Source organism: Quercus lobata, chromosome 3 (assembly GCF_001633185.2).
Source record: "Quercus lobata isolate SW786 chromosome 3, ValleyOak3.0 Primary Assembly, whole genome shotgun sequence".
Taxonomy (NCBI): domain Eukaryota; kingdom Viridiplantae; phylum Streptophyta; class Magnoliopsida; order Fagales; family Fagaceae; genus Quercus; species Quercus lobata.
The window spans coordinates 38356038-38377122 of NC_044906.1; the positions used below are offsets into that span (position 1 = coordinate 38356038).

At 36.1% G+C, this 21085-nt stretch overlaps 1 protein-coding gene and 1 pseudogene across 1 annotated transcript in view; one reads left to right on the top strand and one right to left on the bottom strand.

Moving 5' to 3' along the window:
• The window catches only part of LOC115981650 (THO complex subunit 2), a 61055-nt gene extending 43772 nt beyond the window's left edge, over positions 1–17283 (top strand). Inside the window, exons 20-32 of the mRNA XM_031103937.1 lie at positions 2818–2914; positions 3005–3133; positions 5279–5382; positions 7480–7660; positions 7838–8016; positions 8313–8919; positions 9139–9243; positions 11771–11926; positions 12021–12101; positions 12175–12636; positions 13441–14586; positions 15936–16255; positions 16868–17283. Of these exons, the coding sequence (XP_030959797.1) occupies positions 2818–2914; positions 3005–3133; positions 5279–5382; positions 7480–7660; positions 7838–8016; positions 8313–8919; positions 9139–9243; positions 11771–11926; positions 12021–12101; positions 12175–12636; positions 13441–14586; positions 15936–16255; positions 16868–16934 (3634 nt within the window). The 3' untranslated portion in view covers positions 16935–17283. The remainder of the gene's footprint in view (positions 1–2817; positions 2915–3004; positions 3134–5278; positions 5383–7479; positions 7661–7837; positions 8017–8312; positions 8920–9138; positions 9244–11770; positions 11927–12020; positions 12102–12174; positions 12637–13440; positions 14587–15935; positions 16256–16867) is intronic.
• Positions 17284–18556: 1273 nt separating this feature from the next.
• LOC115980856 lies at positions 18557–19875 on the bottom strand (annotated as a pseudogene).
• Positions 19876–21085: the final 1210 nt, after the last annotated feature.

The following is a 21085-nucleotide window of genomic DNA, read 5'->3' on the forward strand; positions in this document are numbered from 1 at the left end:
ATCTTCAGTGGACTTCTAAATATTAGGAATTTCGGTGATTTGTTTATTGGTCTGATGAAGTGCATGGTTCAGTGTGGAAGTTGGAGATAAGATGCATTTGGTTCTCTGTATTGCAGATCCTAGTCAGAATTCTCTTTCACCTTGTGCTGCTTCCTGTTTCTAATTGTTTGTTTCCCTGCATGACACTGTTCAAAGATTCCAGAGAGTGTAGATTTCCTGTTTGATCAGCTGTTCTCTGTAATATTTTTTTCCCATAGATGAGCCAGACATATGGGGATTTTTCTTCGCTAAAAATGAACCCTATGTAAGAGGAGGCACTATCAACTGAACACTTTATTGTTCTTCCATCTGCATTGGCCGGGTCTGAAGATGGTTTTATGTTATAGTTCAGGATGTCATGGGTTCTTCATGATTTTGTAGCCCTTTCATTCTGCATACTCCTGCCTTATAATAGAGAGAGGATGTACAAGATTACTTCTTAACAAAGGAGATATAGAATGTAGAAAGATCAACCGATCTACTGAAGTAAATCTCAGCAATTATGGAGGCAACAATCAGAGTTTTACAGGTTGAATTGTTCTTATAGAGCTTCATCTGTGAAAGTTCTCAAGGATTTTGGGGCTGTTGTACAATTACCAGGAAATTTTGTGTGGACACAGAATTGAAAAGTTCTCTTCCTTTTTTTTGGGAGGGGGGCGGGGAGGAGGGTTGTTGTAGGAATTCATTTTCTGTACATATCTGGATTGTGTGAGAAGGATGGTAGATATTATTTATGGCTAACAAAGAAGCAACTTGGTTCAAAATCTCATTTTTTCTTGCATATGTAATTTAACTTCTGCTGAATGGGGTTCTATAAGGGTTTATTTTATTTTATTTTTAGAACTGAATCTATTTATAAGAAACTATTTTTTTGTTGTTGATAATTTAATGATTACAACAAGTGGGGGAGGGGGGATTGGAACCCTAGTTCTCCTCACCAAAGAGACCAGGGAATGCTACTGAACTAGGGAATGCTACTGAACTACAAGGCTCTTGACATCTATATGTGAGATCCTTCTGTTGCATAATAAATAAGTTCCTCTAAACTTGATTATTTCTGTAGTTTCTTTGTTGCGTTTTCCTAATAGAATAGATTTCTTCTTTTGTACAATTGTTGTTGGATCAAACTGTGTTATGGAACTACCAGGTGGAAGGATTGGCTGATTTTGTGAATGGATTGAATTTGGCAGTCTCATTTTTCTGTTAGGTCATTTTGTGCAATGAACATGACCATGTTCGAAAAAGAAACAATGTGATCGAGATTTCTAGAAGGTTAAATAATTTTTGGGGGAAATTACACTTTACTCTCCTAAACTATATCCCCTTTTACACACCCACCTAAACTATGAGAATGCACACATTACCCCCCTTAAACTGGTACCCGCGTAACACTTGCCCCCCTAAACTATAAGAGTGCACACATAACCCCCAAACTATTACTTGTGTAACATGTTGCGCCCCATCCCATGGATAATAGTTTAGGAAAATAAGTGTGCATTCTCAGAGTTTAGGGGGGTGATTGTAAAAGGGGTCATAGTTTAGGGGGTTAACTGTAGAAGGGGGTATAGTTTAGGGGGTAAATTGTAATTTCACCTAATTTTTGTGGATCCACCATGATTTTACCTTATCAGAGCAAACATGTTGCTCAATTTAATACTGCTCCATTCTGAATATCTGACCGCTGTAATTGACTTGAACGAAGTTTGTTTACTTTTTATTTGAATGTGTTGATACTTGTCTTTGATGTAGGATTTCATATGTTCTAGGGTCCAATATAAGAAAAATGGTTAAAATTGAATATATGAGATATCTCTAGCTAGTCATTTACCATATGGGGAAGAAAACAGATTTATTGTGAAACATTTTATCTTTTGGCAGTGGATCCCTTTGGATTCTGTTTTATCAATGCGCCATTATAATTTTTGGAAAGGAATTACTTGATTGAAAGTTGCTGAATATGTTTCTAATTCTAATTCTAATTCTGATGGTGTATCATCCATTGACTTGTAGAGTATGCAGATATATATATAGATATAGATATTCAACTTTATAAATTAGATGTAAAAGCTGCCCTTTGGGGACTCATGTAAAAATTAATCTGAACTGAAAAATGTGTGGAGAAATTAATAGGTGGCATTGGAAAGAGATATCTCACCCTTGGTTAACATGTTCCATATTGTTCCTTTGTGTGCACTAAGGGACATCTTTCTGTAGTTGGTTACGTTGATTGCAACTTTGAGAAAAAAAAAGTGAAGTTTATAGTCCTGAGAAATAGGAATCCTCTCCATCTCCATTATGATTTTTTTCCTTGATGTCCTTGGTAATTTCCTTGCTAAGCATCTGTAAAAGGCTTGTTTTGACAGTTGGATAAATATGTCTGCAGTTTTGAGGGTCAGATTTCTTGTGCTGCCTCTGAGAAGGGCAAAAAACGTAAATTGGAGAATAACCGAATAGGGCCTTCTCCATTAGTTGTTAATAAGTTTTCTTGCTATTGACCAAGTGGTCTTTTGTTAAAAGCTTGTCTCCAACAATTGACTAGATAAGAATGAAATTGTCAGGGTGCTAGAGTTCTGACACTGCTTGAGGGCAAGCTATTCTCTGCTATTGGAAACCTTTGATGATTTAACTCTGCATTTTCCACTGGTTTTCTTTCTTTTATCTCCTTCCATGCACCTTTGCTTAAAATGTTTCTAAGGAAAATTAGAACCCAACTGCAACTTTCTATAATGCAATCAACCGAAGTAGCTTAATTTACTAATATGTTATCATCTTATATAGGTGTAAGAAGTATCCATCCATGGAATTGAGGGGTCTTTTCCAGTATCTTGTGAACCAGTTAAAGAAAGGGCAAGGAATTGAGCTTCTTCTCTTGCAGGTACTTTTGAAGTCTGAAAGTTGTGCCATTTTTGACATGTAAATAGTCCCAACACTGTTAGTTATTGACTGGAGTTTTATGATATGACAGGAGCTTATTCAACAAATGGCAAATGTCCAGTATACAGAGAACCTGACTGAAGAACAGCTGGATGCCATGGCAGGTAGTGAGACTCTCCGGTATCAGGCGACTTCTTTTGGAGTAACTCGAAATAACAAGGTACTTTTTATTTTATTTTATTTTATTTGTTGACCTTAGGTTGTCGCTGACTATTAGCAGCTGCATTATAACTTATGTTACCTATAAAAATGGTGTTGTATGCTTGGAATACAGTTAAATTGAGGAGAATATTTCAGGGATAAAGTGGAAGCTACAAAGGGGCAGATTTGCTGGGTTTCTATTTGGAATTATAATGTTTATTATATTTTAGTTGGGGGCATTGGCAGTATTTGGTCAGCTAAACAGATTTGTTTTTTTTTTTTTTTTTTTAAAATTTTTTTTTAAAATTTTAATTTCATTGTAACGGACTAGGCTTAGGTGTGTTTAGATTAATAAAAGGGGTCCAATAAATTAGGTTTCTATTTTAAGTTGCTTGGAACCCAAGTTCTTCAGGGTTAGGGTTATGTAGAAGTTATAATAGAAACGTGGCACCAGTTTTATGAGAAATAAAATTAAATATATATATATTATTATTTGATTGTCAGGGGCTTTTGCAGCCCCATAGCGTGTGAAGTCCAATAAATAGAATTTTCTGAATGTTAATATAGTTTGTAAACATAAAAGTCCAAAATTGGATCTTAACTAACAGATTGGAACCCTATCTATGTTCGCTTTCTGAGGAACCCTGTGGTATGAGTTTTTGAATCTTGCAATTTAGACAATAAATCCCGGGTGCTACTAAATTGTTTGATGTATCAGTATGTGCAAACCTAGTAGTGAAATGTTGAACTTCTTATAATTATATTTGAATGTTTTTGTCATGCATTAATAGGAATTAAAACTGAACATTGAAGGCTTATCCTATCTGTATATATCGATTGGTAAGTTACAAATGCACCTGGTGGCTCTTGAACCCATGGCTTTAAACTCCACCTTGCTCTTGCAAGGGTAAGAGGTGCTATTTGAGCTAGGGGTCATTAGTGACTTATCTCAGCTATATAGGTTTAGCTACTCCATTTTTGTTATTTTTCTCCTACTTGGGCCATATTCTCTGTGAATTATATAGCTATTAAGCCTCTTGCATAATGTTTCTTCTAGTTCTTGCAATTAGTAAATTTGAACCACAAATTGTATATATTGTCAATTATAGGTTAATGTTGCATTTTGCCTATCTATTCGATTCCATTTTCCCAAATGAGATTGATGTAGTTATGACCCTCCATTTTCTCCCACACACCTGCAAATTATCAGGACTACGTCCTACATCTGCTTCCTGTAATTGTAATTTGAATTTTGCCAGACTAGTTGTATATATAGGTGCTTCTATGTGAACTCCAACTAATTATGTACTTATGTTAATTTGGGTTTTACATGTATGCCAATCTTTTGGATACATTCGCATGATAAATGCTGATGTTCTTTGATGCATCTTGAGTTGATTATGGATATTGCATTTGCCAGAACTATCAGATGTAAAACAGATTGATATCTTTCTGCTTAGTCACTTCGGAGGTCTGTACCCCTGCCTCTCTCCATCCCAAATAAATGACAGTCAGGGTATAGGCTTTAAGATTTGTAAATTTCATCTAAGTTGAATGGTATTCTTGAATTGTGTATCAATAACCAGACCTTCTAAGACCGAAGGTTTTACTGTTTGGTACACCATAATTGTCTGCAAAATTACACAATATGCACTTCTCATTTTATAATTTCCAATATAGCTGCCCAATGAGCGTCCTCCAACAATAACGGGATGGAAGATAAGGCCATGGGTTCAAGATCTACAGAGTTTGTGTACAAGATACCAAAAAAAAAGAAAAAAGAATCCAATAAAGCTGGTAGACAAATATACTCCAACAATATTGGTGTCCTGGGCTTACCTATCAAAAGTAAAAAATTAAAATATTGGTGTCTTGGGCTTCGGGACTCACATCTACTGATTCCCTTTTGATGTTTATAAATTCTCCTGTTTGGTACATAATTTTGAGCTTTCTCTGTACCTTTTTGGCTGCTTTGTGCCCCTTTTTGCACGATGTAGTCTTTATTTAATAATTTGTTTTTACTTATAAAAAAGAAAAAGAAAAAGAAGTTCTTGGACTGTTAAATTGGCTTTGTGACTTTTCTAGTAGGTAAATCTTCTGTGCATAATATCATGGTGTTTGACACACTAATTTTAAAGATGTTAACATATAATTCTCTATGCAGGCATTGATCAAGTCCACTAACAGGCTACGGGACTCATTGCTTCCAAAGGACGAACCAAAGCTGGCTGTTCCTCTTTTGTTACTTATTGCTCAACATCGTTCTTTGTAAGCTTTAGAACTCTAATTGTTATATATTCTTCTTCTTCTTCCTTTTTTTTTTTTTTTTTTTTTTTTTTTTTTTTCTTGGGATACATTGTTGATTACAAAATACCAAGTATCATGGATTGTATATTTTATTACAAGAGGGATGAAAAGTTGCCAAAACTAATATGGTACACTTTAAAAGAAGTTGTTTATTCACCATTTGAAACCACATAGGACCTTGCTATTTCATTGAGACTTTGAATATCTTTGATGATTGGTTCCATTTCCCATTTGGAAGTTTGTCTTCCACTACAGATTGTACATACTTCTGCACTTGTAGTGAAGATAATTGTGCCTCTCATGCCTAGTGATTTTAGTGAGATTAGAGCTTCTAAAATGGCCTTACAGATGGCAGTACTTTATTGAGTAGTCCAGCTATAACAGTCATTAACTATGACTTTCCCCTGCTGTTTGTACATCTGACAGCAGCGCCTCTCCATTTTACTACATGAACCATAAAAAATGCCTGTCAGCCATTAAAGAAAGAAAACTGATTCCACTTCTTTCCATGGTGTTTGACTCTATAGAGCTCTACACCTCTCAACAGGGAGCTAAAAATTTTGATTAAAATTAAGAACACTACTGGCGTAGGCTGAATTCCTTCATAGACTACTTTGGACTACTTTGTTTCTATGAACTCAGATTGCCCTCAATACGGCTGTGAATGTGGCTGTAAACTGAGACCTGATGTCTAGGTTTTCAGAAATTTGTCCCGCTAAGAAATAAGCCAGGAGCAAATTGTGTTTCAGAGCTAGACCACACTGCCCTTGCCAGTTCACATCTAGCGAATAGGTGGTCCACTGTGTTTCATCTTCAAGCACATGGGACAGAGCATCAGTGATAATATTCTTTTGTCAAGTTCCTTCTTGACTGGAAAGTACTTGTTATGCAGTTTCCAGAGGAATACTACTGAGTTTTTTTTTTTTTTAAAAGAAAGTTAAACCCTCCATAAACTGTTCCAACTCTTGACATTACTTCTACCAGGTTGCTCTTGAGCAACAGGGAATTTATTTTTGTTAGAGGTCAGGCCTTGGTGTGATGGCAAGTACCTTCCATCAAAAGCGACAAGTTGCGGGTTTGAGTCTAGGAATAAAAAAACTGCCTACTAATCATCTATCCTATACACTGTAAAAGTGGGAGCTTTGTGTAGTGGGTACACCCTTTTCTTTTTAGCATGTATAACCCATAGGCTTTTCAACTTTTATTTTTTTGGTAAGTAAGAGATCTTTATCAAAACTGAGAACTACTTCATTCAAAGAAGATGAAGTAGCCTAAAAACGTATGTACAAACAACAGAAAAAAGAAAAAGGTAATTAGACAAGCATGTTAGTCGATCAAGGATTCCCAATTTAGACAAGCATGTTAGTCGATCAAGGGTTCCCAATTTAGACAAGCATGCTTAGGATACTATTAGCTGCTTTCGAGTGGTACAACTCTTTACAAGTGCTGTGTCCGTCTAGCAATAGCCAAGAGCCTTGTAGCTCAATTGGTACCTCTTGGTGTTTACAATGGAGATATCAAGGGTTCAAATCCCTCCTCCCCCATTGTAACTGTCTAACTATAGTTTTATCTATTAAATCACACAAATTTGAAGGGTGCAGCTGTTGGAATCTGGAAGCTTGAGGTTTTGAATCTTAGCCAGTGTGCATGTGTAACAAGAATAGAGAACCCATTCCCTACCTTCCACTTAGCCTCAGTAAGAACTGACTTTCTGCAGTTCATAATGCTTCTACGTCCCCATTATACTTAAACTAATGGTTTGACTGTTCCACATATATTTGCATATTAGGGTTACAAATTAGCTAGCTTCATCTTATCTTATTCCAAGTGTTTCTTGTATTTAAAAAAAAAAATAATTTATTCATGGTTTTTCATTTCTCTTTTGTCCTTTTCCCTCAATATTTTCTTTCCAGGTGATGGGGTGGTTTTATTTTGTACTTACTGTATAGTTTCTGCCTGCCCAAGTTGATTGCCATGAGATTGATTTTATGTCTAGCCCAAGAAAAGGAAAAACAAAAGCTACTAGGATTTAATTCCTGATTCTGTTAATTTCTGCAGGGTTGTCATAAATGCAGATGCCCCTTATATAAAGATGGTTAGTGAGCAGTTTGATAGATGCCATGGTACTCTTCTTCAATATGTGGAATTCCTTTGTAGTGCATTGACACCAGCTTCAGCTTATGCTCAAATGATTCCCACACTTGATGATCTTGTCCATCTTTACCACCTTGATCCTGAGGTATGTCAATCTTATCCATCAGAAACTTTTGTTTTCTTATTATATTTTATTTTTTCTCTCATCCTTAATGCTGTCAAAATACCACAATTATTCAAAACAGTTTACTTCGAGTATTATGTTGTTTTTCTGCTTCCGAGTTTGTAACATCCTTATCATGTTTCTCTTTACCCTGCATAGGTTGCTTTCTTAATATATCGCCCTGTAATGAGGCTCTTCAAGTGTCAGGGGAGTTCTGATGTCTTCTGGCCTTTGGACGACAGTGATGCTACAAATATTTCTACTACAAACTTGGATTCTGAACCTACAGAATACTCTGGCAATGTTGTTCTGGATCTTGGCTCCTCGAAGAAGATAATGTAATAATCTCAACCATTGTTATCTTGTTATGCTTGCTTTGAAAACTTATTTCACAGGACAATTTTTATACTTGGGCCGCTGTTGTAAGCTACAATTATAAACATGTACAAATATATCATATTTGTATGTTAAGCATATGGTCTCTTAATTTGCTTGCATTGGTGGCATTACTTGGCATGTCATTTGGAATTTAATATTTTAGATACATTGGAATGCTTTATGTGACCTGTATTTCTTATTACTTCCAACTTGCCTTCTTTTCCTTTCCTCTCAATGGTTACATCATTCTATGCAGTTGGTCTGATCTTCTTGATACTGTTAGAACCATGTTGCCTTCAAAAGCCTGGAATAGCCTGTCCCCTGATCTCTATGCTACGTTTTGGGGGCTTACTCTCTATGATCTTTACGTTCCTAGAAATCGATATGAGTCTGAAATTTCCAAGCAGCATGCTGCTCTTAAGGCTCTGGAAGAGATTTCTGATAATTCAAGTTCAGCAATCACCAAAAGGAAGAAAGACAAAGAAAGAATTCAAGAATCTTTAGATCGCCTGACTAGTGAACTCCGTAAGCATGAAGAAAATGTTACATCTGTTCGTAGACGGCTTTCTCATGAAAAAGACAAGTGGTGGAGTTCCTGCCCTGATACTTCGAAGATCAACATGGAGTTCCTTCAACGTTGTATTTTTCCTCGCTGTACTTTCAGTATGCCAGATGCCGTCTATTGTGCCATGTTTGTACATACTCTTCATTCCCTCGGAACACCATTTTTTAACACAGTGAACCACATTGATGTTCTGATATGTAAAACCTTACAACCTATGATATGCTGCTGCACTGAATACGAAGCGGGTAGACTTGGAAGGTTTCTGTGTGAGACACTAAAGATTGCATACTATTGGAAGGTGAAGTTTTGTTTTGTTTTTGGTTATTTATTTATTTTTCATTTTCTGCAAAAGTTAGTTTTGTTTCCTTTGCGATGGTTTTTTGGAAGTTAACAGCATTTCGATAAAGCAATAAAATTTTATTTTATTTTATTTTGCATCCCCCCCCCCAAAAAAAAATTTCTTTTGCCCCCAAAATTCTTGTTTTTGACTGTTGCTTTTCTGTTTTTGGCATTGCAGAGTGATGAATCTATTTATGAACGTGAGTGTGGAAACATGCCAGGGTTTGCTGTGTATTATAGATATCCAAACAGCCAACGAGTTACATATGGCCAGTTTGTTAGGGTGAGTTTTTCTTGGGAACACACAACTAAACCTTTAAAACCATGTGAATTTTACTTCAAATTGGACTTCACATGTGTGCCCATGAAATGTCTTGAATACACAAATTTGTGAAGTAGTAACAAATTAATATTCCATGGTTGCATCAGATGGTGAGTGTAGTTTTCTCTCATTAATTACTAAAGCTTCTCAAGTTGTAAAAGTGAGGATCAGTTGCCTATGTTGCTTTTGATTCTTTGGCTGATTTGCTTGATTGTTGTAGTTTTCATGCACTATAGTTTTGTTTTTGCTGTGTCCTTAGCACACTGCCCGTGTGCTTTGGTTCCTTGTGTTATCTTCTTTTTTCTTCAATGAAGTGTTATTTACTTATTAAAAAAAAAAGGATCAGAGTTGATTTGACTTTTGATCTTCAATTTTGTGCTTTTCTGGATTCACAAGGGAATCAATACTGTCGAGACTGTTTGATTGGTCAGCAGAGCTTGGTGCTATTAGGTTAAGGTCCCTGAATGTGGTTTTTATTTATTATACATGATTAGTTAGTAATTAAATTGTGGAAAAGTCTGGGTATTATTGTTAAATCCATTATACTTCCTCGGTAAGGATGTACTTTTACTTGACCATAACATTGGAGAGAATTTTAACTACAGATAATTTGAGGAGACGGGGATTATAATTGTGGATTGGTGCTGCATGTGCAAATCTATGGGTTAGTCTGTGGATTACCCTGTACAACATTTCATTGTTGCTTGGGAGTTTTGGTCACTAGTCCTTTGTTTATATGGGGTAGTTGGGTATTGCCGAATTCCTTGATCATCCTTTTTGCTTCTTGGAAAGGGAAGTTTGGCAACACTAATAGTAGGGACATTTGGGTGGTAGTTCCATTGTATCTAATGTGATGCCTTTGGAGAGAAGGGAATTCCTCATACTTTTGTAGGGAAAGAGTCAGCGGTGACCCAGCTGAAGTTTCTTTTTCTCAAGGCCGTATTCAAAATTTCAAATGGACAAATCAACAATATTATGCCATTTTCTTTACTTCGGTTCTTGGATATGATATGAAATCCTTGACACCGATTTGTATATTTGTTTCTTTTATGTATGTTTTTTTCTTTTGGCATCTCCTTTGTTTACTCCCTTTGTACTAGGGTGGGACCTCTTTTGAGCGTTTTTACTCAATTCCAGTTACTTATCAAAAGGATGTCATGTTGTATTTTTACACATTAGGGTTAAAATGAGATTATTTTCTTAGGTGTTTGAAGCTGATTGAAGTTAGGCAACAAACCTGTATGTTGATGTGTATGGAATGATTTAAGCTTAGGTTTCCTGGGAGGTTGTCCACACTTTTATTGGGATCTTTTAGGAGGTCTTTTATGATCTAAATTGTGATGAAGATCAAGCTAAATTTTGATAAAATTCCTGCTGTAAGTCTGTAACATTGATCTCTTTAAGGTGGTAAGTAGTTTTCTATATGCTGCATTTGATAGAGAAGTTCCTGATTGAACTCATTTTCAATCTATTTAATTTCTTTCAGTGATATGCTTTTTTGTGCTGAGCATATTCTTGAGGAACTTTGGATGGGTGAAGTATGGAGTTGGAATGTTGCTGTTTGTGTGTGTGTATAGGCTAATTTGTTTCGAGTGTTTTGTAATTTCCATGATTGGGAATTAGAGGGGCATGGAGACAACTGGATTCATTATTTTCTGAAATTCTTCTTTGTGGATGTGTTGATTGTATGACATGGTGACTAATAGCAATAGTATGCTTAGTGTTTGTTTGTACCATGGGTGCTTGAGAAGTGTTAATATGAGGCATTTCCCATGAAAATGTATTTTGAATAGCAAAGTACCAAAGAAAGTGATGTTGTTTGTGTGGACTATAGTGTTGTGAAAGATTTTGGGCATCGACAACCCTATCAAACTAATGGTATCGGTTAATCAGTTCTTTTTGCATCTGTAAGGCCAATGGTGAATCTTTGGATTACCTTTTGCTGCACTACTTGGTTGTCAATGATTTGTGGGCCTTTGTTTTTCAGCTTTTTGGGTGCATTGGTGATAGATGTCTTCTCTTGTTGGATAGGAGGGATGCATAACAGTGCTGTGTGGGTTACTCCTTGTTATATTATGTAGTTAATGTGGAGGGAGTGGAATACTCATATGGAGTGGAGACACCTTTGATTGAACTGAAGTATGTTTTTCTTTGTTTTTTGTTAGAATGGAGTATGGTGATTAGGGGGTTGTCTTATAATTCTTTAGTTGAGTTCATGGAATGTTTGAATCTATAATTGTAATTCTTAGGAAGCTTTTCTTTTAGATCTTTCTTTCTTTTAATATAACTTCTTACGTTACATATTAAAAAAGAAGTGTTTTTTTATTTTTATTTATTTATTTTATTTTTTTGTATATTATCTTCTTGTTTCTTCAATCTTTTGGTATGCAAAATGGTACTATGACTCTCATCATGTATGCCTCACTGTGATGAAGTGTCTTCTCTGCCACTTAGCTCAAGACTGTTGTTAACTTGTTATTGCTGACAGGTACATTGGAAATGGAGTCAAAGGATAACGCGGTTATTGATTCAGTGCTTGGAATCTACTGAGTACATGGAAATTCGAAATGCTCTTATAATGTTGACAAGGATTTCTACTGTCTTCCCTGTTACTCGAAAGACTGGTATTAACCTTGAGAAGCGGGTAAGAGATACTGCCCTTTTTTTCCTCTCTTGAATTACCAGCTTGTTTTCAGTGAGATATGTAGCATTTTTACACATTCCTACCTTCCATGCAGGTAGCTAAGATCAAAAGTGATGAAAGAGAGGATCTCAAGGTGTTGGCAACAGGTGTTGCTGCAGCTTTGGCTGCTAGAAAGGTATCATGGATCTTTAATTGTGTGCTTATCTGCTCTTTCTTCAACATGGACTAAATATTCTTCCATTTTGCAGCCTTCATGGGTGACAGACGAAGAATTTGGCAATGGCTATCTTGATAGTAAGCCTGCACCATCACTTTCTTCAAAGTCTGCATCTGGTAATTCAGTACCTGCCCAAAGTAGCTCTGCCATTAAACTTTCTCAAAGTGAACCTGCTGGGGGAAAAACAGTTGCCACAGCAACCCAACATTCTGATTCTGTGAAAGATCATATATTAAAATCAAAACCAGCAGATGGGAGGTTGGAAAGAACAGAAAGTGTTACAATTGTGAAGCCTGATCCTGGAATTGTAAAACTAAAAGTTGGTTTGTTGGTTAATGGGGCAGATGCCCAGTCATCCTTGCCCTCGGCTACTGGACAATCAGGATCAGGAACATCAAGGTCAACTGAGAATCCAAAACAAGTGGATGAATCCACAAGAACATTGGATGAAAACATGGCTAAAGTTGCTCCAAAGAACTCTACAGAACCTGAGGTATTATCTGAAATCTTGTGTTTAACATGATTAAACATGCTTCATTCATGCTCAATATTGCTGTCTTATTCAGTGGCATCACTTGCAATTGGATTTATAAGTAGGGTTTTGATGCAAACCCTGATTGTCTTCTCTTTCTTAATGTTACATATTTGAAGTGTTGAGATATCAATATTATTATTGTTTTAATTATTTAAAAAAAAAAATCATATTTGAATTGTTGAGATGATTTTGGTATGCAATTGGGGTTTAATAGGTGGCATCTCTATAAGACATGGTACTGGTAGTATGTGCTTCTTAGTTCCCACATTTTGTAATTGCAACATCCCATATCTTTAATGCGCGAGTGTTATTTTGTAATAAGCTTCTTTGACAATGCTGGCTGCATCTCCACTTTTACTTGAAAGTTGAAACTTACACGTCGTGTTTCCACTTATCATTTTCCTCTGCTTTTGTTCTTGTAACTAGGTCCTTACAGACAAAACTCTTGCTTGTATACTGCTGAAAGAAATATTAAATTAGTCATTCTTATCAATTAGGGAGAGAAGAAAAGAAACTAGTGAACTACCTCATTATTTTAATGGAAAAATTTGATGTCCTCTGACCTGGAATATGGAATGAAGTATATATTTCTGTGACACTTTGTTGGATCTGCTAGTTAAGTCACACTGCTCATGCACTATTTGGCATGTTTGTTTCTTGATGTTGTGATTTAACATCTAACAATAATCATATTGCTTTTGAATTTTTTATTTGCTCTTATTTTTTCTTCCCTTTCTAATGTTAACATTCCTACAATGACAGTTGAGAACTACAGCAAAACGCTCAACCATTGCTACATCACTTACTAAGCCACCTAAACAAGATCTTGCAAAAGATGATAGTAGATCTGGAAAAGCTGTTGGCAAGACTTCTGGCCCTTCAAGTGGCGACAAGGATCTTTCAACTCATGCATCAGAGGGTAGGCAGGTTGGGCCTACTAATGCTTCCTCTGCAGTCACTGCAAATGGTAACACAGTTTCAGCTTCAGTTAAAGGTTCAACTCCATCTGCTAGAGCACCATCAGATAGTCATGGTAATGAATTAAAGGCAGAGAGTGGAGCTTCCAAGTCTTCTGATATGAGGGTTTCTTCTGTAAAGGAAGATGGAGCTGAAGTTTCTGATGTACGGCCCCCTTCTCGTCTTGTTCATTCTCCTAGGCATGATAATTCTGCAAATGCTTCAAAATCTAGTGATAAACTGCAAAAGAGAGCCAGTCCTGCTGAAGAACCTGATAGACTAGGTAAACGCCGGAAAGGGGACTCTGAAACAAGAGATTTAGAGGGTGATGTTCGATTTTCTGATAGAGAGAGGTCTGTAGATCATGGAATTGAGGAACATAGGCCGACAGATAAGCCTTTGGATAGATCAAAAGATAAGAGCAATGAGAGATATGACAGGGACTACAGGGAAAGAGTGGATCGTCCTGATAAGTCCCGTGGGGATGATGTTTTTGCTGAAAAATCAAGAGATAGGTCAATTGAAAGATATGGAAGAGAGCGTTCAGTTGAGAGAGTTCAAGAGAGAGGTACTGATAGGAGTTTTGATAGACTCTCTGACAAAGCTAAGGATGATAGAAACAAAGATGACAGAAGTAAATTAAGGTACAATGATACATCAGTAGAAAAATCTCATGTTGATGATAGGTTTCATGGTCAAAACTTGCCTCCACCTCCACCCTTACCACCTAATATGGTTCCCCAATCTGTCAATACTGGTAGAAGAGATGAAGATGCGGATAGAAGATTTGGAGCCACTAGACATACTCAAAGGCTATCTCCAAGGCATGAAGAGAAAGAACGGAGGCGATCTGAAGAGAATTCTGTAGTTTTGCTGGAGGATGCAAAACGTAGAAGGGATGACGATCTTCGAGAGAGAAAGCGGGAGGAGCGGGAGGTGCTGTCAATGAAGGTATGTATTGGCTCTTATTAACTAATGTACTTGTCATTATATCTAAAGTTAGCAATTTGATGATGCAACTGGGCAATTACCATACAGATGTTTGATGCATCCCATGATGAACGTAATGACTGAATTGAATTTAATTGGTCATGTCAAGGTTATGTGCATTTTAGTCCAGAAATACATATTTATGTTATTTTGGCTTAATGGACTTGGTCTGGATGCTCATCATGAAGAAATCACTTTGATAAAAAAACATTTGTGCAACTTGCTTATGTTTGGTTGTTGAATTTGCTGAAGGGTGGACAATCACCATTGGGATACATGGTTTTTGCTCTTAACATGTTATGTATTACGACATGTATTGCACATCCTACTCTCTTTTATTTATTTATTTTTTGTTCTGGGCCAAAATTAAAACTCAAGCACGAGTATTTATCCAAAAAATATCTATTAAAATTGAAATTTTGAAATGTATTTCACCCTTTTAACCTTATCCAACTTTTAACTAATAAACCTTTGTTAAAACTCGTGTCTGGTAAAGAGCTCTAGAGACTACACTTTCACTTCTCATTCATCTAGGTAAAGTTATCAGGTTGACTTTTCATTGCTTTTTGGTGTTGATTCAGATATTGATTTTGTGGATAATGGTACATCCGTGTATTATGAACCTTGGAATGAACCAGCTTTACTTTTAAGTGCTGGCCTACAGCTAATTTGATTGCCATATTCTTAGTGGCTTGTTATGAATTGAATATTATTTTTCTAAGATTTGTACTTCTCAAAAAAAAAAAAAAAAAATTGTAAGATTTCTATATATTTTGATGTTCCTTGCCTCGTTGAGTTCACATGATATTGCATTGTAAAGAGCTCTAGAGACTACACTTTCACTTCTCATTCATCTAGGTAAAGTTATCAGGTTGACTTTTCATTGCTTTTTGGTGTTGATTCAGATATTGATTTTGTGGATAATGGTACATCCGTGTATTATGAACCTTGGAATGAACCAGCTTTACTTTTAAGTGCTGGCCTACAGCTAATTTGATTGCCATATTCTTAGTGGCTTGTTATGAATTGAATATTATTTTTCTAAGATTTGTACTTCTCAAAAAAAAAAAAAAAAAAATTGTAAGATTTCTATATATTTTGATGTTCCTTGCCTCGTTGAGTTCACATGATATTGCATTGTATATTAGTAACCAGCTACTGATAGAATATTCTATTGATAGGTGGATTTTGGCTACCCGTATACATCTTTTCTTTCTGCATTGTTATAATATTATTTCTGCCTAACAATCAACATTCTCACCATACTTAAAACATGAGTTTGCACTTACTTCTTTAAATGCTGCATTTAGGCAGAGGAGAGGGAAAGAGAAAGAGAGAGGGAGAGGGAGAGGGAGAAAGCAAACCTTTTAAAAGATGACATGGATGCGGGTGCAGCTTCTAAGAGGCGGAAACTCAAAAGGGAGCATCTGCCATCGGGTGAAGCAGGTGAGTATTCACCTGTGGCCCCACCTCCTCCTCCCCTTGGTGTTAGTGCACAATCATATGAAGGAAGAGACAGGGGAGAACGAAAGGGAGCAATGATCCAGCGCGCAGGTTACTTGGATGAACCAAATCTAAGGATTCATGGTAAAGAAGTTGCTGGCAAAATGACCCGTCGCGAAACGGATCAGTATCCTTAAAATCAACTTTCATGATATCATGCATAATATTCATCTATCAAAAAAAGAAAAAAAAGAAAAAAAAAGAAGGTATCATGCATATATTCATGTACACGTGCAAGTAATTGCCAAAACCTGTTTTTAGTCCTGCTGCACGTGTATCTCCTCTTTTGATTGATAAGTTACATGTGCACCCATTTAGTTTTGAACCTATGACCTTGCCCTCCATCTTATTATTATGTGAAAAGGAAGTGCAGTAGAGCTATAGCTCATTGGCTGCTGCATGAGCATCTCTCAAGTGTATGGCTCTCTTCAAGATTGCCACCTTAGTTTGTCACTTCTCTAATCAGATCAGGCCACATTGAGAGTAGTCAGATGTTTTCTATCCAGAAAGCAAGTGGTTGAGATATTGACCAAAAAATAAAAGGGTTTGTGCCACTGAACATTTCTGCATAGTTGCAGTGTCTGTGTATTGTGCTTTGTGCTTTGATGGAGTTTCATCGTGACATAACGAATCATTTTGGAATAGAATTGAGCAGAACCCTGTCCTAAAATGTCTTTTTATTTTAAATTTAACCTGTGATTTACATGTTTGCTATTGCAAGTCCTTAACCATGGTCTAGAATGTACGACCGCGAGTGGGATGATGATAAGAGGAGAGTTGAACAAAAGCGGAGACATCGAAAGTAATTTTTGAAAGGCGTGAGTGGGGATGATGCAAATGCTGAACAAAAGTAGAGGCAGGGAAAGTAATTTTTGAAGAGTGAAACGCCCAAGTGCTCATTTAAGGCTTCTTCATTTCTTCCAGTTGATATTACCGAATTTATATTTATTGCATCCTTGTTCTCTACTGGATGGTTATTTGTGCTAGATATTCTATTTTAGTTACAAAATTTTGTTGGCTCCATGAATTAAGAATGGTAATTAGTTCATATCATATGTATAATATTGTAAATAAATGTATTTTACCAAATTTTATTTCTTCATGTTCCTACAGAGTATTGCCAGAAATGTAAAGAAACATTTTTGAATGACATTTTGTCTTCATGTTCATTTCTACTTCAAAAAAGGATTCATAGGATCGGCACTGCAACCTATGTTTTTAACGTGTTTGTGCATAACTATGTGAAGGTCAAGCATTCTAGTCTGTATGAAAAGCTTAGGGTATGTTTGATAACTGTTTTTTTCCCTCTTATTTTCTGTTTTCAAAAACAATTTTCTATTTTTGAAACTAAAAAGCTTGTTTGACAACCCAAAATAGACAGAAAACAAAAACTGTTCTTAAAACTCAATTTGTGAAGGAAATTGAAAACATGCAAAATGCTGTTTTTAGTTTCTAATTTTCAAAAGTCAATGAAAACACGCATTTAATTTAATGAATCTAACTTATTTAATGAGTTAGGATCAGAGTTTAAATCTTAATAACAACATATTTTAGTATTTTCTATTTTTTATCTTCAAAAGACTATATTTTTTAATTTCAACTAACCAAACATGTTTTTGATTTCAAAAATACAAGAAAATTGTTTTTTATTTATATTCCCAAAAACAAGTTTTTGAAAATAGAAAACAAAACTGTTACCAAACATAACCTTATTTTCTTAACATATCATAAGATTAAAGAAGGGTGAGGTCTTTGATCAAAGTAAAATTTTAATCTTTTAACCAGGAATACGTGAAGATCTTGAGGTTTTGCTTTTGAAGTATATACTGAGAGGTTTATCAGATTGCTAGCAATGCATTTATTTTATTATTTATTTCTACTATTTTAGATTTAGTTGTAGGTATTTTCATTATGTTTATGTAGGCAATCAAAGAATGCTTTGTATGAACGAATGTCAATCCTTAGTGCCGTAGGATGTGCTGGAGATATGCATCTATAGTAGTTGATACAGAAGCAGAAGGAGAAGCAGCAATTAGCCAATTATCCCATGGAGTGGATTTTTTATCATAGCATGAGTCCCATCCAGCTTTAGGGAATTTAGTTCCATGGAGTGGTAGGAGAAACTCCTCTAAAGAGAAATAGGGTTTTTTTTTTTTTTTTTTTTTTAATCCTCAGTAGTTTTGAGACATGAAACACAGAAATTCTGATTCCATCCAATACCTAGCTAATTATGGCCTCATAAGCTGATTCATTACTTAAGAAGGATAAAACAACGGCATTACCCTGCAACATTAGTCCATTGACTTCCAATATTCTTAGACATTATGCTTCCACGGATGATTTTAGTGTTGTTTCTAACCTTCCAATGCCGTTGTTATACGGAAATAATCCATGATAACTTGGCACATTATAGGGTTGACAGAAAGGATTAAGAGCATTCGGATTGTACATTCGTGTCGTCTCCTTGCCCGTTCCCTTTACAATGATCAAATTCATATTCATACTCATTCCCATATCCATAATAATGCTCTGTATGGTTTAGGAAGAGGAAGCTTTGAGCTTTAGAAGCGCATGACTGATTCACGGAAGCTTCTAAAAGAGCCTCCCACCCAACATTTTCACATCATCAAACGTAATCAACGGCTCCATCTCTTTCTCACAATTTTTTACCAATGCATTAGCTTCTTCAAAGGTTTCCCACTTGCCAACAATATCCTCCCTTGGGACTAAGGCTACCTGTCTGTCACCATCTTCCGTTAAAGTCCACTCATTGGATGATGACCGTGACGTGGCAGGCGATGGTGATGACGATGATTCAGTCATCTGCCACATTCCATTGAGGAAAGTCTCGAGAGCTTGGATTTGTATATGCGGAATCTGATCAACAAAGGGGTACTCATAAGATCCACATAGTCCCATACTCTTACACCAATCGTAAAACTCACTAAGCTGGTTTGCTTGGACTGCTGCTTTCTTGTAGACACCAAAAGCTGATATACAACTACGGTATGGCATGTGGAAAAGATCGTCCAACACTGCAACAATCTTCCTTTGGAACATTGTGTAACAAATGAAACTGTCGCGAATAATATGTTTCATAGCCGACCGGACAATGAAGCTTCGTGCTGCCAACCCTGTAGGCCTGCAGTCCATTACACGATCAATTAAACTCTGGAGCTCAGGCAAAATTTGAAGCATTCTTCCAACTTCCTTCATCTTTTCAGGTAAAGTTTCGGGAACTGCTTCATCATCTTGATAATCTTTCGCGTTCTTATCAAGGACAAAGCAATTGAGAACTTCGTCTAGTAGTTGAGCGTAGGATCTGATAAAAGCAGTGTAGTCATCAGAGGCAAAAGACGAATCATCCCGGAAGTGACATGGGTAGAGAGTGATCAAGCCGTTGGTTCGAGTCCAAAGTATCTCTGATAGAAATGGGCTATCCTCGGGGACTGACCTGAGCAGTCTGTGAAGGAGAAGTAGACATTTGAGAGCAACACGCCAGCATCGAGTCTTGGAAAAACGGTGAGTAAAACCGAGTGAAAACTCTCGGAATGAAGATGGAGAAATGGAGAAGATCTTCAAGAGCTCATGAATGTACTTTTCGGGTAAGGGTAAGTCGTCTGGAGCTGTGGCTTTTATGATGATTAACTCAACGTCGCAAAAGCCAGTTACCGTAGCAATCTTAGCGTAACTCACGTGGTTGTGCTCTCTTAGAGCTGTGAAAAGCTGCCGGAATCGCCTCATCATGTTGCCTCTGAGACGAGAGAGAGAGAGAGAGAGAGAGAGAGAGACAGAGCGAGAGAGAGAGAGTAAATGGTGCAAGAATGGAGGGACGGCTAGAGTGATTGTTTCGAAATAGAAGCATGAAAATTGTCGATATTAACAATATATGACTGTATATTCTATTGTTAAACTCTGAATCGTTGGGAGCATCGAAGCTACTGGAAATTTACCGAAAGCCAGAACTCGTTGTTGTCATTTCTGTCGGATGAACTTGGACATTGCGTAGCATCTAGTCTTTTTTGCGGCTGTCTCACACAAATAAGGCTACAGCTATAGATCAACATTATTCTCCCCTAGTTGGAAAGCCTGGGATTCGGATGCTACGCCCATTGCACAAATATTCCATTTTAAACTTAGGATATTTAATAAGTAAAAATATTAGATGGCAAGTTCTGTCATATGTCATAAATATTTTTCATTTAAAAATTATTTTATAAGAAAAGAGAAAAAAGAATACATAGCATATTCTTACATATGTGGAGTTCGATACTTTGAATAAGAGAGATGAGATTCGATGCTCACCTACATCAAAAATTAATTGGTGTCTTGATATGATGATAAAGAGTAACAATCATATGCCGAAACCATAAGTTGAAACTATCTCTAACAAAAATGTCATTTTTTCTCCATTTTAAACTCTGGATATTTTATAAGAAGAGTAAAAAGAATACATAACAAGTTGTGATTGGCAAAGTAAAAAATATAACACAAAAGGCGGGACAAAGAATTTGTATTCTTCTTGTATTATGCAATTACCACATTATGTGAAATGTAAAATTGATAGGGTGTTTTCAAAAAACTCTTTTTTACTTTTTTATCTTATCAAAATTTATATTTTATATACATGTGGTAATTGCAGGGTGCAATAACTATTGCGATTTCAATCCCAATGAATGATTTTTTATTTTATTTTTAAGGGGATAAAGGTTATTGGTAAAAAAAATTATAAATTTCTGAAATTGTTTGAATAATTATTGACATAAGAAATACCATTGTAATGAATATTTCATTTATTTCACACAAGATTGTATTGCATTTACAAATTTTGAGTAAACCAGTCTCATTTTTGTTGATATATATATATATATATATATATAGGGGACACATTGCTGAAGGGAAGAGATGGAAGCACAGTAATATTGTAATGAAAATAATGTACGTAACAAGAAAATAA